Below are 17,500 nucleotides of genomic sequence, written 5' to 3'. Positions count from 1 at the left end.
CATTGCACATTATTTTTTATTCTAGTTTGTCATCCCAAACTGCATTCTTTCATTGATTGATTTATCAGGCAGTCTATGGTGAAACATGATTTATGAATGACGATAGATAGATAGATATATCTCTTTATTGTCATTCAGCAGATACATACAATGCACAAGATAACGAGATCACTGGCTTCCCAATCTGTTATTAAAATACATGCTAAAATACAATATTTCTAAAATCTACTACAATTTACAATTTAGGCATTTAGCAGAAACTCTTAATCCAGAGCGATTTACAATCAATCTAAAATCCACTTAAAAGGAGAAAAAGGTGACAGATATTGCAGGACAGGAGAAACTTGTTCATGTCAGGGACCCCCAATATGTCCCTCATTGGCCCTGCAGACCCCCACTTGAAAATATATGCTAAGGACCCCCCATAAGAGAAGATGTTTTACGACAGTGATTCTCAACCGGTTTCATTTCAAGGACCCCCAGGTTTGACATGCATTACATTACATTTCTATCTCTGGGACCCCCAATGTATAATGTAAAATCAATGTTAATTGAACTCTGAGAGTGTACAAATGGAACCAAATGGACCCGCTAGGCGGGTCTCATTTGGTTCCATTTGTACACTCTCAGAGTTACAGACCCATTAAGGGTCCATTTGGTTCCAAACTATATCATTCAGCTGGGGACCCCCTGTGGAACTCCCTCAAGGACCCCTATATCCCCGGACCCCACTTTGGGAACCTCATGGTCTAAAATGGCTTGAGGGGGAAAAAAAACATCGTATAAGAAAATCTGGCTGTTTTACTCCGGACACATGCTTCGCTATAAATATAAATAAGTATATAAATAAATATAAATAAGGACACACTTTTCGTTTGAACAGCAGGCATCATCGTTCATCACCACAGCTGTTTAATAGTGCGTGAATACACTCCGTGTGTGTGTGTGTGTGTGTGTGTGTGTGCGTGCGTTGCGTGCGTGCGTGCGTGCGTGTGTGCGTGCGTGCGTGCGTGCGTGCGTGCGTGAAGTGGGCTTCCTGATGAGACGCACAGCTGCTGTTTCTATAACGATACAGCTGTTTTTTATTCCCACACGTCAAAAAATAAGCAAACAAACAAACCGTAGGCTTTCTTGGACAAATCCCTTGTACTGTAACCTACTTCTCTGTGTTTGTCCATGGACACTGTATAAAGGGTCCATTTGGTTCCATGAGTTACAGACCTGTACGGGTCCATTTGGTTCCATGAGTTATACAGACCTGTAAGGGTCCATTTGGTTCCATGAGTTATACAGACCTGTAAGGGTCCATTTGGTTCCATGAGTTACACTCTCAGAGTCACAGACCTGTAAGGGTGCATTTGGTTCCATGAGTTACACTCTCAGAGTTACAGACCTGTAAGGGTCCATTTGGTTCCATGAGTTATACAGACCTGTAAGGGTCCATTTGGTTCCATGAGTTACAGACCTGTAAGGGTCAATTTGGTTCCATGAGTTACAGACCTGTAAGGGTCCATTTGGTTCCATGTGTTACACTCTCAGAGTTACAGACCTGTAAGGGTCCATTTGGTTCCATGTCTTACACTCTCAGAGTTACCGATCTGTAAGGGTCCATTTGGTTCCATGTTTTACACTCTCAGAGTTACAGATCTGTAAGGGTCCATTTGGTTCCATGTGTTACACTCTCAGAATCACAGATCTGTAAGGGTCCATTTGGTTCCATGTTTTACACTCTCAGAGTTACAGATCTGTAAGGGTCCATTTGGTTCCATGTGTTACACTCTCAGAATCACAGACCTGTAAGGGTCCATTTGGTTCCATGTTTTACACTCTCAGAGTTACAGACCTGTAAGGGTCCATTTGGTTTCATTTGTTACACTCTCAGAGTTACAGACCTGTAAGGGTCCATTTGGTTCCATGTGTTACACTCTCAGAGTCACAGACCTGTAAGGGTCCATTTGGTTCCATGTGTTACACTCTCAGAGTTACAGACCTATAAGGGTCCATTTGGTTCCATGTGTTACACTCTCAGAGTTACAGATCTGTAAGGGTCCATTTGGTTCCATGTGTTACACTCTCAGAATCACAGACCTGTAAGGGTCCATTTGGTTCCATGTTTTACACTCTCAGAGTTACAGACCTGTAAGGGTCCATTTGGTTTCATTTGTTACACTCTCAGAGTTACAGACCTGTAAGGGTCCATTTGGTTCCATGTGTTACACTCTCAGAGTTACAGACCTGTAAGGGTCCATTTGGTTCCATGTGTTACACTCTCAGAGTTACAGACCTGTAAGGGTCCATTTGGTTCCATGTGTTACACTCTCAGAGTTACAGACCTGTAAGGGTCCATTTGGTTCCATGTGTTACACTCTCAGAGTTACAGACCTGTAAGGGTCCATTTGGTTTCATGTTTTACACTCTCAGAGTTACAGACCTGTAAGGGTCCATTTGGTTCCATGTGTTACACTCTCAGAGTTACAGACCTGTAAGGGTCCATTTGGTTCCATGTGTTACACTCTCAGGGATGTGGTGTGGGTTTTTTAACTAGCGGGGGCGGGGCTATGTTGTGTGCACGCGCTCGCAAGCGACCACTCATTGAAATGACCTCTCATAGGCCTATGTATTAACCCACAACATTCTGTATATCAAATTGTATTCTATATATGTGACCTAATTTGACTTGACTTTCCTATGTCATATGAAAGCAGGGAATCATAGCTTCAAATTGACATATTGGTTGTTCAGTTTGGCCCTCCAGTTTTGGAGATATGGCTTATAGAGTACTGTTTTGCAGAGAAACAGCGAGTTGAGAAAACAGGCTTGAAAGGTTCACTTCTGTGGACTCTAACATTACACCTACCTACATGTTTAAGCATTTATTTCATATTTACATGTCTTCTGTGGACTCTAACATTACACCTAGCTACATGTTTAAGCATGTATTTCATAATTATTTACATGTCGATTTCAGCTCTGATATTTATTTCAGACTTTAGTATGTGAAGAGTCTGCCTGTGCTATTAACTCATTTTGGATGCAAAAAAATAATAATAATTTCAGATTTTCTCCTCTGGTGAAAAGCTGGAGGCTGCACAATGGCAGTCCCTCAGTCAAATCTGGCCACAATATTTAGGCTACTTGCATCATGGGGACACTTTCGTGTTGCCATAATTTTACATTCACCTCGCAAACGCCACCTCTGTAATTGAATAAGTTTGTGAATCCATCAGCCACTGTTATCCAACTCTTTAGACTATGACCAGAGCCATAGCGTTATAAAGAGTTACGCATAGGTGGATCTAGAAATTATGGGCCCCTGGGCCACCGTCATGCAAAAGGGCCCCCCACCCCCCTGGAGCCTTTTTTTTTTTTTTTTCAACGTGGCGCATACTGTCTGCACACGTGTACGCATTACAATTATGAGATATAGGCCTGCGATATTCGGAATTTACAGCAAGGGATTGCTTAAAAATAATAAACAGCCAAAAACTAAGCCAAATAAATGCAAACTGAGGGTATTTAAACACTTGCAGTAATGTACCGTATCATGATGGTTTAGGACTTTTGGGGTTATTTTATTGACACAAATGAATAAGCCCATTGTTAATAACAGTGACAAGGACCGTATGTGTCACTGTTATTCACTGTTACCCTTTTTGGGGGGGCCCCTGAGCTTGAGCCTCTTCGCGGTCATGCGGACGCTCAAGCTCAGGGGCCCCCCTAGCTCAGGGGGGCCCCGTTGGATAATCCTTGGATAATCCTCCCCTGGAGTTACGTCATTGAGGGGGCAGAACACTGAGCACTCGAGCGCTGTTCATGCAGCCTGGAGAGTGACACGTTGGAGTTTGAAATACATTGTTTTCAACGAGGGCGGCGCAAATATCAGCATATTTCAACTGTTTTAAAGTATTGTACAATGACAACGAAACGATTAATGTTTATGTTGTACTATTTAAAAAAATAAAAAAATAAAAAGATTTAAAATAAAGCGATTTAAGATCATTAAAGCTGGGCTGTTGCCTTGAGTCCAGTGCATTCCGCCAACTTCACAATGGACCGTCACCATCGATATTTATTACATGCATCCAAGGTCCGTTCCTGCTATTTCAAGCAGTGAGCCGGCTGTGGCGCTCGGCGACGCTCGGCAGGTTCTGTCTAGCGAGGTTAGAGCGATGTGAGAAAACGGTGACTGGCTGTGCTGTGGCTTAATTGCGTGCAATCTTTTTTTTTTTTTTTTTTTTTTTGTGGCTTTCACCTTTATTTTATATTTTTTATGGAGGGACAGACAGTAGGCTGACAGGAAATGGGGAGAGAGATGGGGGGGTGACATGCAGTAAAGGCCGTCGGGGTCGGGAGTCGAACCCGCGGCACACTGCCAGACTGGATTACCAACCAAGGTGCCTGGACCGCTGAGCCACGGCCCAGGCGATTGCGTGCAATCTTCAAAACATGGAGAGCCCCACTGTCGGCTCACCCCCTTGGCCCCACATGTTGAGAACGAGCGGTCGATAATGAAGTATTACTCTGATGAACTGAGTGAATTTAGAGCTGTCACAGATTTAAGTTGACGATCAATATTGTCACACACATAATTGTGATTAATGATTTGATTGTGTTTTTTTCTTTTTTGCGTTGAACGTTGGAACATTACAATTTGTATATCTTGTTTTGCCTTTTAGGCTTCCTAATCACAAATGGCACAGGACAGATATCACACTTAACTTAATATATACAGTTGGAGGCCATCGATATTGTCCTTTTCTTTTTGCTGAGGTTTGCGTGATCTGCGCAAAAGGACAGTTAACCCATTTTGGGCGGGAACCCCTTTTGGTGTTTTAAACATTATGTTATAATTTAGCTATTGAAAAATAGCAGATCTACAAGCTCATAGCGCGCCACCGAGTGGCGCGCTATGAGCTTGTAGGTCTGCTATTTTTGAAAAATCGTGAAAATATTTATTTCAGAAAACTGGAGGATTTAGAAGGATTTTTTTAAAATGTTGAGGTCAGGCCTAAATGGGTCAAATGATAAGGGACAATATCGGTGGCACCCAACTGTATGCACAGAAATCACACACGTGCAAAAAAAATATACGATTGACGAATATGCAAACATAATCGTGATTATCTCAAATAATTGCAATTGGGGCCCAGTGCCTCCGTGCTTGGCACTCGGCATCAAGGGTTGGATTGGGGGGTAAGTCCCTGTGACATACTATAGCGTCATGTCCAGGGGGTGTACTTCATCAAGCTGCCTCACGCTACAGAAACAGGGGATAGGCTCCTCCTCATCATGGCTCGGGGCAAGGCTTACTTTCGACTCAGGGGTAGAGTGGCCCAGCAGAGCAGCCAGATGGTTCCCGGTTCGATCCCTGTGGGCTCCCCCCAGAGTTAGTGTCAAAGTATTCTTGAGCAAGACTCTGAACCCCTAATTGCTCCCGATGTGCAGGTTGGTCCCTTGCATGGTTTCCTCCACCATCGATGTGTGAATGACCACAAGTATTTGGGTTCATATTTGACTGAGGGGTTGCCATCGTGCCACCAGAGGAGAAAAACTGAATTTATGTATATTTTATCCAAAATGAGTTAATAGCACACGAGGCAGATTCGTGACATACTAGAGCAGGGGAGGGCAACTTTGACGATGAAGAGGGCCACTATATTTCCACACTCACTCCAGAGGGCCACATTGCATACAGGTCGGAGCAAAAATAGCCGATCTACAAGCTCAAAACGCGTCGCACTGCGACACGTTTTGAGCTTGTAGATCAGCAATTCTTGCTCTATTTTTGCTCTATATTTGAATTGAAATCCTGAATATTATTTTTGAATTGTAATGCTGAAAAGTAACATAACAGTAACATAACAACTTTATGAACTAAATTTGAATACATAAAATACATAATACATAAAAAAACAACACAATAACATTTTAATAATACTAATTTAGACAGAAGTAATTAAAGCGGGTCATGTTTGGAATTGTAACAGCTGAAATCGATATTAACCTGAGGGCCACATTAAGTGAAGGTGGGGGCCCCCGGGCCGCCATGTTGCCCATGTATGTACTAGAGCATGTCTGAAATAAATGTCAGAGCTGAAATCGACATGTAAATAAATGCTTAAACATAGCTGTAATGTTAGAGACCACAGAAGTGAACCTTTCAAGCCTGTTTTCTCAACTTGCTGTTTTCTGCAAGACATTACTCTATAAGCCATATCTCCAAAACTGGTGGGTCAAACTGAACAACCAATATGTCAATTTGAAGCTATGATTCCCTGCTTTCATATGACATGAAAATACGAAAATTCAAAAAGATCCAATGACAGTCCCTCTGTCAAATTTGGCCACATATCTTCTTCCCAAAAGGACTTTCAAACCAGGAAGGGTATGGCCTGGTCAGCCTGCAATGACATGCATAGGATCTGATCATCCCAGCTTAGTAAGAGGTTCAAAGTAAAAATATTTAGGACGAGCCAATTCTACTCTATGGCTCCGAGACATGGACACTTTCAAAGAAATTAGAGAAACGGCTGGATGGCACTTACACTTACAGGGCGGCTGTGGCTCAGGAGGTAGAGCAGGTCGTCCAATGATCCATGGGTCGGTGGTTCGAATCCCAGCTCCTCCTGTCTGTTCGCCGCTTCACCTCCCAATGAATGAATGAATGAATGAATGAATGAAGCGCTTTGAGCACTTGGAAAAGCGCTATAAAAATGCAATTCATTACACCCACCTTCTAATGAGAGCGCAAAATCTCTCTTGGAAGAGCCACCCATCGACTTCTCTAATATACGGCAACCTTCCCCGTTTTTCATCACTAGTCAGATCCAGAAGAACACAGTTTGCCGGCCACTGCTACAGAGCTGACAATGAGGTTATATCTTCCCTTCTTCTCTGGAATCCTGCCTCAAAGCAGAGCAGAGGTGGAAAACTGTCGTTCCCTGATGCCATCGCTAGTAGGGACACATGCATTAGTAAGCAGGAACTGGGGATGGCAATTAAAATGAAGTATACCGGGAAGTCTGGAGTGGCCTTGTGAAATCCATGATCTCGACCGCGGTCGAAACATGATGATGATGATGATGATGATGGTGTGTGTGTGTGCGTGTGTGTGTGTGTGTGCGTGTGTGCGTGTGTGCGTGCGTGTGTGCGTGCGTGCGTGCGTGCGTTAGGAGGACTTTTCCCGACGGGCTCCCATGAGTATGAGGTGTTCCGCTTCGCTCTGGCTCGCAACCAGGAAGTGCCCAAACTGGTGCCCCAAGTGGACATGGTGGACACTGCAAGCAGCTTCGCCATGACCTACGCATGTGAGTATTTTCATTATGATTATTATTATTATTATTATTATTATCATCGTATATCGGCTCTGTGTGGTCTGCAATAGTGGTTGGTATTTCAGCACTTTGGTCAGAGGTACAGCCGACCACGAGAATGAACACCCCTCTATTGTTGTCTGAGCATCAGGGCTGTTCGAGAACACAGAGTCACCATTACACACACTAGATATGTTCTAATGTAATAGAATTAGATTAAAGCAATAAACCACAAGAGGTCTCAGGTTTACCGGGTATTTTATAATGGCCGAGAGGCGTAGTGACTAGGGATGGAGCTCGTTCATTTTTATTGATAACGATCACCTCATCGATCAGGCTTATCGAGCCGGGTCCTTATCGAGCCCACTATTGAGCATTTGCTATTATTTTGTGGAAAGACGGGAGACAATTCATTCTGAACAGAACCTTATTTTTATTGGCCAGTTGTGATAGTTTGTATGCCAATACACAGTTCTAAGGTGTACACAGTCACACAGTCACACACACACACACACACACACACACACACACACACACACACACACACACACACACACACACAGTCACACACACACACACACACGCAGAATATGCATTTTTTTTTATCTTATTATATTTTATTAATCTCTTTATTTTAACCAACCAAGACATCCCTTTGCACTACATTTTACTAGGGCCTTATACAGTACCTTTCTAACAGACAGGGGGAACTGTTAATTGTGTACCGTCACTTTAAATGCGTAATGTATACATCATCGTACAGCGGTGTCACGCACCAAAAATAGCCAGTCTACAAGCTCACACCGCGTCTGGTTGCACCGCGTTGTGAGCTTGTAGCTCTGCCTTTTCAGCAACGATGGACTGAGAAGTTGCATGCACATTGGAATACATCACGTATTATGTGAGACTATTCAATCGATCCACGGGAGATATTATAACTACGCTTCCTCCCCGCAAATATATATCATATGCGGGGAGGAAGCGTCAGTGAATCCTCGCTATATGAGTCTGGCCGCGCCAGGCTAGCAGCTGACGGCTCCCGTGTTGTTTCGACTCGGTGCAGACATGCAAAGGTATCGCATTTGGGTTTAATACAATTGCATTATGGACAGATGTCTATGCATTGTCAAAATGCTCCCTTTCGTGCATGCAACAACTGTGGTAGGCTACATTATTGCATTTAGCTCCGCTCGTCTTTTTTTTTAATGTTACCAAACTTTTTCACCCGTTCCATCATACTTCCACAGCAAAACGATGACGCACCACGCAACCACCCGTCGCGTCCCAGCCCCCTTATACCCGATAACAGACTCGACAAGCCAAAAGCTTATTGATACTCGGGTCTCGATAAATGCCGAATCGGGTTTGTAATGGACCCGATTTTCGGGCTCCATCCCTAGTAGTGAGACATGACGCGTAGCGGCCCTCTCAGCCATTATAAAATACACGGCAAGCTGGGACCTCGGCGTGGCTTATTGCTTTTCTAAAACGTTTACAAACATATATATGTTTGTAAACGTTTTAGAAAAGCAATAAGTTTTAGAATATATAGCAATATTAACCTCATAAAACTATTACATTCACAAAAGAAGCTACACTTTGCGCCACTTTGCGCCCACCAGAGCGAGCCACACTTCCTTGTTTTTACTCATGCAGCCAGTCTCTGTGACGGGGGAATATGAGGCGCTTGATGTCTTAACGAAGCCGCCCGGAGCCACGCATTCACAGTCATATGAGCGCGGGGCGGTGCTTAAGACGCCCGCACGGCCAGCGTGTGTAAGGCAATCAAGTGCTCCCCTTCCCCAGTTCAGCTACAGAGCTGCGGGATCAGCTGGGAATGATATAAAGTTTGATTGAAGGTGTGGATTATCGTGGGATTTACAACGGAAACCGGGGCCAATCGGAATCAAGTATTGGGACTAACCGTTTTAAACATGTTCTAATGTTAGAGATAACACACACACTGAACACGTTAGAGAACAGAGTCATCGTTACACAGGCTAATAAACATGCTCGGCTTCACAGTATACAGCACGATGGAGGACCTGACAATGGAAGAGATATATTTTTATGTCAAATCCACTGTTCTGTCTTGCAGGGCTCGACAGTGCGACTAGGTAGTCGCATTTGCTACTAAAAATAGCACCGTGCGAGTTGTAGAATTGTTCAATTTGTAGCACCGCCGGTGCGACTACATAATTTGACCGTTCAATCGTGATAAAGACAAGGCTCTGATACCGCAAGTGCACATTCTATTAGTTTCAGTTCTATACCTACATTTATATTTGTAGTACGGCGGTGTCGTTCGCCAAAAAGAGCAGATCTACAAGCTAACAATGTGTCGGGGGCTCGATGCATCCTTAGCTTGAAGATCTGTTCCCCTTGCTTCCACCGCACCGCACCGCCCCGCCCTCCCCCTTTTAGCACCCTGTGCTGTGTGTCTGTTGTTCCCCTTCCCTCGCAGGCAGAGCGTCAGAACGAACGCAGCATGCTTGTTGTCCCCTTGTTGTCCCCGCAAAGTCTGTAAGGTTCGAACGCCAACTTTTAGCCAAACGCGGCAGAAACAGCGTGCACGGCTGCACGCACAAATAAAGAGTGCATGCACGCACGCACGCACATGACGGATTCATATCGATCAAAAACTATCCTTAGCACATCGCTTACAAAAGCGTGTGTTGCACTGCGTGAATGATATTAGTAATCATTAATACCTGGCTGGGTAAATATCAGTCGTCCATCCATTGTGTGACCTGCATAACAAGCAACGGTATAGGCAGCCGAGGGGTGATTTCACCCAACACCCAAAGGACTGTCCCCCCGGTGGCCCCACCACCAGCTTAGTAAGTTAATAGTCTACTATTAGTGAAATTACAATTGGTCCAAAACAGAGCTGCACGTATTGCTCTGTGCTGTACAAAAAGAACAAACACCAACAGAATGCACGCCACTTTGGGATGGCCACTGATTGAGGACAGACTTCATATTTCCCTGCTGTCTTTTGTCAAAGGTATTATTACATCTAAAGTTCCGGCTGTCCTGTATTGCAGGCTGAAGTTCAGCTCTGATGAACACACCTACAATACTAGACATTCAGCACAAGGTCTTTTTACGTTTCCCATCTCAAAAACTAATGCAATGCAACACACAGTAATATATAGAGCAATGAAAGAGCTGCATAGTTTTCCATCACAAATCAGACAGGCAACAAGTAAATCAGATTTTAAAAATAAGTTAAAGAAATATCTCATGTCACTTGCTTTTTGAGTCATTGAGCACTGTTTAAAATATTTCATACTGTAACGGTAGGCTACTCAAACTGAAATTGTATATATATGCAATGTTATTAATCACTTGTTTTATATTTAGTTGTATTTTATTTTTTTTAACTGTTTTTCTTACAGTCTTGTAAAATGTATTTCATATGACTGTATTGATTGTAATGTATTTTATGTGTGGACCCCAGGAAGAGTAGCTGCTACTAAGGTAGTAGCTAATGGGGATCCAAATAAACAAATAAAAAAAAAATACTGTAGCTGTGTGTCAGATGTAATGTCTGAAGCAGTCAAAGACAAGGAGAATGTTACAATTGAATTCACAGCATCGAGCATCCTGCCCTAGAACAGCAGGATAAAAACGGATAGTCTGTCTATCCACATTTCTCCGTTCATTGTCAATGGCAAATATTGAGACGTGTGGGGACTAAAGCTGTATACGCCCCTCAAAAACACATTATTTGATAACTTTTCATCGTGCCTCTAAAATAATTTGTGTGCTACTAGATTGTTCAACTTAGTATAGCACACGTGCTACTTGGAAAAATGCTAAGCGTCGAGCCTTGCTGTCATGTCTACTTTTTTAGAGGCCTCTGTTCTGCACGCACGGCACCCGTTTAAGATGCGAGCCGCACGCAACACACGTGCACACACAGCACACACTGCTGTTCCAGTATAAATCCAGGCATTTAATTTCACTTGACCCACATGGACCTGACAAGGGTCCATTTGGGACTTGGGATTAAATTCAATTAAATTGAACTAAAGTAGCGCAAAGGATTTTACAGCAGCATTGTTGAAACACATAGGACTGGCATTGTTCTGACATTTAATTATTATATATTTTTTTACATCATCATCGTCATCATTTCAAACACATGTTCAAACATAGATTTAAAAACATAACCTTGGACCTAAAATTAACCTCTTCAATACGGTGCCTCGAACCTTAAATATTTTAACCCCAAAATAAGTGTCGGATCTCCTTTTTTTTTAAGTCTGCTCCCATTTAAAGATTTTGGAACTACATCCACACTCTCCTATCTAACATCAGGGTCTAGAGCAGTGCGTCTACGCGTAGGTCGTACGCTTCTTGCCGTGGGTTGCTTGCCACTGGTTCTGGGTGCCTGACGCAGTGCCCTGTCAGCCTTTAGTTCTGGGTGCCTGACGCAGTGCCCTGCCAGCCTCTAGTTCTGGGTGCCTGACACAGTGCCCTGCCAGCCTTTAGTTCTGGGTGCCTGACACAGTGCCCTGTCAGCCTTTAGTTCTGGGTGCCTGACAGAGTGCCCTGTCAGCCTTTAGTTCTGGGTGCCTGACACAGTGCCCTGCCAGTCTCTAGTTCTGGGTGCCTGACACAGTGCCCTGTCAGCCTTTAGTTCTGGGTGCCTGACACAGTGCCCTGTCAGCCTTTAGTTCTGGGTGCCTGACGCAGTGCCCTGCCAGCCTCTAGTTCTGGGTGCCTGACACAGTGCCCTGTCAGCCTTTAGTTCTGGGTGCCTGACGCAGTGCCCTGCCAGCCTCTAGTTCTGGGTGCCTGACACAGTGCCCTGCCAGCCTTTAGTTCTGGGTGCCTGACACAGTGCCCTGTCAGCCTTTAGTTCTGGGTGCCTGACACAGTGCCCTGTCAGCCTTTAGTTCTGGGTGCCTGACACAGTGCCCTGCCAGTCTCTAGTTCTGGGTGCCTGACACAGTGCCCTGCCAGTCTCTAGTTCTGGGTGCCTGATGCAGTGCCAGCCTCTAGTTCTGGGTGCCTGACGCAGTGCCCTGCCAGCCTCTAGTTCCGGGGTGCCTGACGCAGTGCCCTGCCAGCCTCTAGTTCCGGGGTGCCTGACGCAGTGCCCTGCCAGCCTCTAGTTCTGGGTGCCTGACGCAGAAATGCCTCCACACTGCAAGACAGACCATATCGGGACAGTACAGTAACACTATCTAAACGACAGATAGACAGACAGACAGACAGACAGACAGACAGACAGACAGACAGACAGACAGACAGACAGACAGACAGACAGACAGACAGACAGACAGACAGACAGACACCCACTGTGATGATGATGGAGTCCAGCCTTGTGTTGGCTCAGCTTTCAACCTGTTTCCTGTATAGGACAAACAAAACAAAAAGGAGCTGCATCTTCCCTCCAACAGTTTGTGAGTCATTAAACTGCAGCCTTAACTGGCGGTTTGTTAGCCTACTGTGACTCGCTGACTCAGTCCAGTCGACGACACAAAACAACACAAAACAATGTGTGCAAACGCCCCCGCTGCTGTTGGTGAAGTTAGTAGCCTGAGATAGACCTATGCTTTCTTTGGCATATAAGGCATCTCCCGGCAGAAATTAGACACACCTGCAGCAGATGAGCCTGATTAATTAGAGAGACGGAGACAGAGAGAGGAGTGTGTGTGTGTGTGTGTGTGTGTGTGTGTGTGTGTGTGTGTGTGTGTGTGTGTGTGTGTGTGCATGTGCGTGCGCGCGTGCGTGCATGCGCGCGTGCATGCGCGCGTGCACGCTTGTGCGTGCGTCAATTGAATAATGCTGCAGGCCATCAGTAATTAGCAGAGAGAGAGAGAGACGTGTTTGCGATGCCACAATTTAATGGGTTCTCACCATGGCGTTTCCTTTTCTCTTGGAAGGAAAATGCATGTGGTCTCCAAGGCTACGAAGTTAGCAGCTGATGTGGAAATATGTGCAGACAAATGTACGGACTCTGTTCAAAGTCCAGTCACAAGCCATGGGATCCAAAACTTGTTTTAATGCATACCAATCTGGGTAAAAACATGAAAAACAGTTTGCCTCTGGGGGGGTCATTTCAGTGGAAGTTGCTCAGTGGCGTTTTGAAGCACCCGGAAGAACCGTCTACTTCCTTACTTTTTTCGATTTGGACAGTGTACTACATTTGGTGTCCAAAATGCGGAAGTGCAAACACCCAGCTGCACAGTCATAACTCCACGGGTCCACCTGCAGTCCCACCTCTTACCACTAGGGCCCTTTGGAGAGCTGCACTGGTGGCTTGGGGGCGCCTCAATAGAATGTGTATAACAGGATGTCTGTCCTTTTGGCCCCGCCGCCCTCAGCCCTCCACTTCCTGTGGTGCGCCTGTGTTTTCATTCCCACGATCGACATCATATACACACGTTCTGAATGGCCCTATACCGACAGATTCAGTAGCATAGCTCAGAATCTGTTCCTGAGAGATTAAATGAATACAAACGTTAACAATATGTTACGGAATTTACTTTTAAAGTTACTTTCCACTTCTGGGACACAGCAGTGGTGGAAAGTAAGTACGTTTTAGGCTACATTTGCAATGTACAACTAGAATGGTGCAATTCTGGGAATTTGCAATTCGTTTTTGCGAGTCGTGATTAATCGAACCTCGGGACCAAGCAGGGACCGAACTCAACATGCTGATTGCTGAGTACCGGGTAGCTATCCAAATAATTCAATTTCGGTTCTCCCTATCGGTTCCCACAGACGCAGTCACACGCTTTTCTTTTCATTATTTTATTTTATTTTATTTTATTTTATTTTATTTTACTTTACTTTACTTTACTTTACTTTACTTTACTTTACTTTACTTTACTTTATTTATTTTATTTATTTTATTTATTTTATTTATTTTACTTTTACTCTGAAACTCTTTTTTGTTGCTTTTTTCGTTGGCTAAAAAAAGCTGGAAGAAAAAGCGCTAATTAGCATTAGCTCACGGTAGCTATCGTTCCCCACAAAGGTTAATTTTGTAATCACGACGCAGCATACATACATCAGAACTGAGCCCTGAACCTCGGGAATCTGTTCATCACCACCGATAACGCTCTAGTTTCCAAGAAAGAAAAAAAAAAGCTTAAAGACGACCTTTAAAATGGAAGTTATCGGTGCGTGCACACAAAACAGGTGTTGCCTAGCAACAGGCCAGGGCTAAAAGTTGATTTCATATATCATATATATTTTTGTCCTATATACACAAAGATTAAATTCCCATCGACAATGAATGGAGAGTATGACGATGTACAATGATAAGAGCTCCCCTCACTTCACACGGGTGTGATTTTTATTTCCTTGTATTTATTTATTATTTTTGTGATCATGTGATTTCCTGCTATACCGCTGCACTGAGAGTCACATGGTGACTCATAGGTTATAGCAAAGTGCGCCATCTAGCGTAAACACTGAAAGCTATAGATATTTAAAAATAAATCAAAATAATGTCCCTATCGCACAAAGATTCGAGGGTCCCCTCCTGCAGTATCTCCAAGGACCCCCTAGGAGTCCCCGGACCCCCTGTTGAAGACCCCTGTCCTATAGGGTTTATAGTCCCCGTAACCCCCTGTTGAAGACCCCTGGCCTAGGGTTTATAGTCCCCGTAACCCCCTGTTGAAGACCCCTGGGCTGTAGGGTTTATAGACCCCGTAACCGCAACCCCCTGTTGAAGACCCCTGGGATAGGGGTTTATAGTCCCCGTAACCCCCTGTTGAAGACCCCTGGCCTGTAGGGTTTATAGACCCCGTAACCGCAACCCCCTGTTGAAGACCCCTGGGATAGGGGTTTATAGTCCCCGTAACCGCAACCCCCTGTTGAAGACCCCTGGGATAGGGGTTTATAGTCCCCGTAACCCCCTGTTGAAGACCCCTGGCCTGTAGGGTTTATAGACCCCGGACACCTTGTTGAAGACCCCTGGGCTGTAGGGTTTATAGTCCCCGTAACCCCCTGTTGAAGACCCCTGGTCTATAGGGTGTATAGTCCCCGTAACCCCCTGTTAAAGACCCCTGGGATAGGGGTTTATAGTCCCTGTAACCCCCTGTTAAAGACCCCTGGGATAGGGGTTTATAGTCCCCGTAACCCCCTGTTGAAGACCCTGGCTGTAGGGTTTATAGTCCCCGTAACCGCAACCCCCTGTTGAAGACCCCTGGGCTGTAGGGTTTATAGTCCCCGTAACCCCCTGTTGAAGACCCCTGGGCTGTAGGTTTTATAGTCCACGTAACCCCCTGTTGAAGACCCCTGGTCTATAGGGGTTATAGTCCCCGTAACCCCCTGTTGAAGACCCCTGGGATAGGGGTTTATAGTCCCTGTAACCCCCTGTTAAAGACCCCTGGGATAGGGGTTTATAGTCCCCGTAACCCCCTGTTGAAGACCCTGGCTGTAGGGTTTATAGTCCCCGTAACCGCAACCCCCTGTTGAAGACCCCTGGGCTGTAGGGTTTATAGTCCCCGTAACCCCCTGTTGAAGACCCCTGGGCTGTAGGTTTTATAGTCCACGTAACCCCCTGTTGAAGACCCCTGGTCTATAGGGGTTATAGTCCCCGTAACCCCCTGTTGAAGACCCTGGGATAGGGGTTTATAGTCCCCATAACCCCCTGTTGAAGACCCCTGGGATAGGGGTTTATAGTCCCCGTAACCCCCTGTTGAAGACCCTGGGCTGTAGGGTTTATAGTCCCCGTAACCCCCTGTTGAAGACCCCTGGGATAGGGGTTTATAGTCCCCGTAACCCCCTGTTGAAGACCCCTGGGCTGTAGGGTTTATAGACCCCGGACACCTTGTTGAAGACCCCTGGGCTGTAGGGTTTATAGTCCCCGTAACCCCCTGTTGAAGACCCTGGGCTGTAGGGTTTATAGTCCCCGTAACCCCCTGTTGAAGACCCCTGGGCTGTAGGGTTTATAGACCCCGGACACCTTGTTGAAGACCCCTGGGCTGTAGGGTTTATAGTCCCCGTAACCCCCTGTTAAAGACCCCTGGGCTGTAGGGTTTATAGTCCCCGTAACCCCCTGTTGAAGACCCCTGGTCTATAGGGTTTATAGTCCCCGTAACCCCCTGTTAAAGACCCCTGGGATAGGGGTTTATAGTCCCCGTAACCCCCTGTTGAAGACCCTGGCTGTAGGGTTTATAGTCCCCGTAACCGCAACCCCCTGTTGAAGACCCCTGGGCTGTAGGGTTTATAGTCCCCGTAACCCCCTGTTGAAGACCCCTGGGCTGTAGGTTTTATAGTCCACGTAACCCCCTGTTGAAGACCCCTGGTCTATAGGGGTTATAGTCCCCGTAACCCCCTGTTGAAGACCCCTGGGATAGGGGTTTATAGTCCCCGTAACCCCCTGTTGAAGACCCTGGGCTGTAGGGTTTATAGTCCCCGTAACCCCCTGTTGAAGACCCCTGGGCTGTAGGGTTTATAGTCCCCGTAACCTCCTGTTGAAGACCCCTGGGCTGTAGGGTTTATAGTCCCCGTAACCGCAACCCCCTGTTGAAGACCCCTGGGATAGGGGTTTATAGTCCCTGTAACCCCCTGTTGAAGACCCCTGGGATAGGGGTTTATAGTCCCCGTAACCCCCTGTTGAAGACCCCTGGGATAGGGGGTTATAGTCCCCGTAACCCCCTGTTGAAGACCCCTGGCCTTTGTATTAAGTATATAAACCAAATGGAGCATCCTTTCCACCTCGTGACCCGCGGTATCGTGTCTAATCATCTCCGTCTCGAGAACGTGAGCAGGCAGCCCGTCGTGTCCTGTATCTCAGCCTCTGTGTGTGCGTGCGTGCGCGTGTGTGTGTGTGTGTGTGTGTGTGTGTGTGTGTGTGTGTGTGTGTGTGTATGTGTGTGTGTGTGTGTGTGTGTGTGTTCGTGTGTGCGTGTGCGCGTGCGTGCGTGCGCGTGCGTGCATGCGTGCACATGTGTGTGTGTGTGATAATCATCTCTTGTCTCGCTGCTGCTACGTACATGCAGTTACTGCACAGCTGCATGTAATGTCACATCGCTGACTAATCATCTCTTGCCTTACCGTATACATACAGCTCTGCGTGCGTGCGTGCGTGCGTGCGTGCGTGCGTGTGATAATCATATCGCATCTTACCGTATACATGCATTGACTGTACTGTACATACAGCTGTAGTGTCACATGGTGTGAGGCTTGTTTACCGCGTACAGCCGAGGCCACGG

The 17,500-nt window shown here is 45.7% G+C and overlaps 1 protein-coding gene across 1 annotated transcript in view; it reads left to right on the top strand.

Annotated features, from left to right (window-relative positions):
• LOC306928816 (glutamate receptor 1-like) overlaps positions 1–17,500 on the top strand; it is a gene marked incomplete at both ends in the record, with an annotated part of 132,509 nt that overhangs the window by 558 nt on the left and 114,451 nt on the right. Inside the window, 2 exons of the mRNA XM_079509087.1 lie at positions 7,173–7,307; positions 9,412–9,420. Coding sequence (XP_079365213.1) covers positions 7,173–7,307; positions 9,412–9,420 — 144 coding nt within the window. The remainder of the gene's footprint in view (positions 1–7,172; positions 7,308–9,411; positions 9,421–17,500) is intronic.

The sequence above is a fragment of the Electrona antarctica genome, assembly GCF_951216825.1.
Source record: "Electrona antarctica genome assembly, chromosome: 8".
Classification (NCBI taxonomy): Eukaryota; Metazoa; Chordata; class Actinopteri; order Myctophiformes; family Myctophidae; genus Electrona; species Electrona antarctica.
The sequence above is the reverse complement of the archived record's forward strand: the minus strand, read 5'-3'. Positions and strand labels throughout refer to the sequence as shown.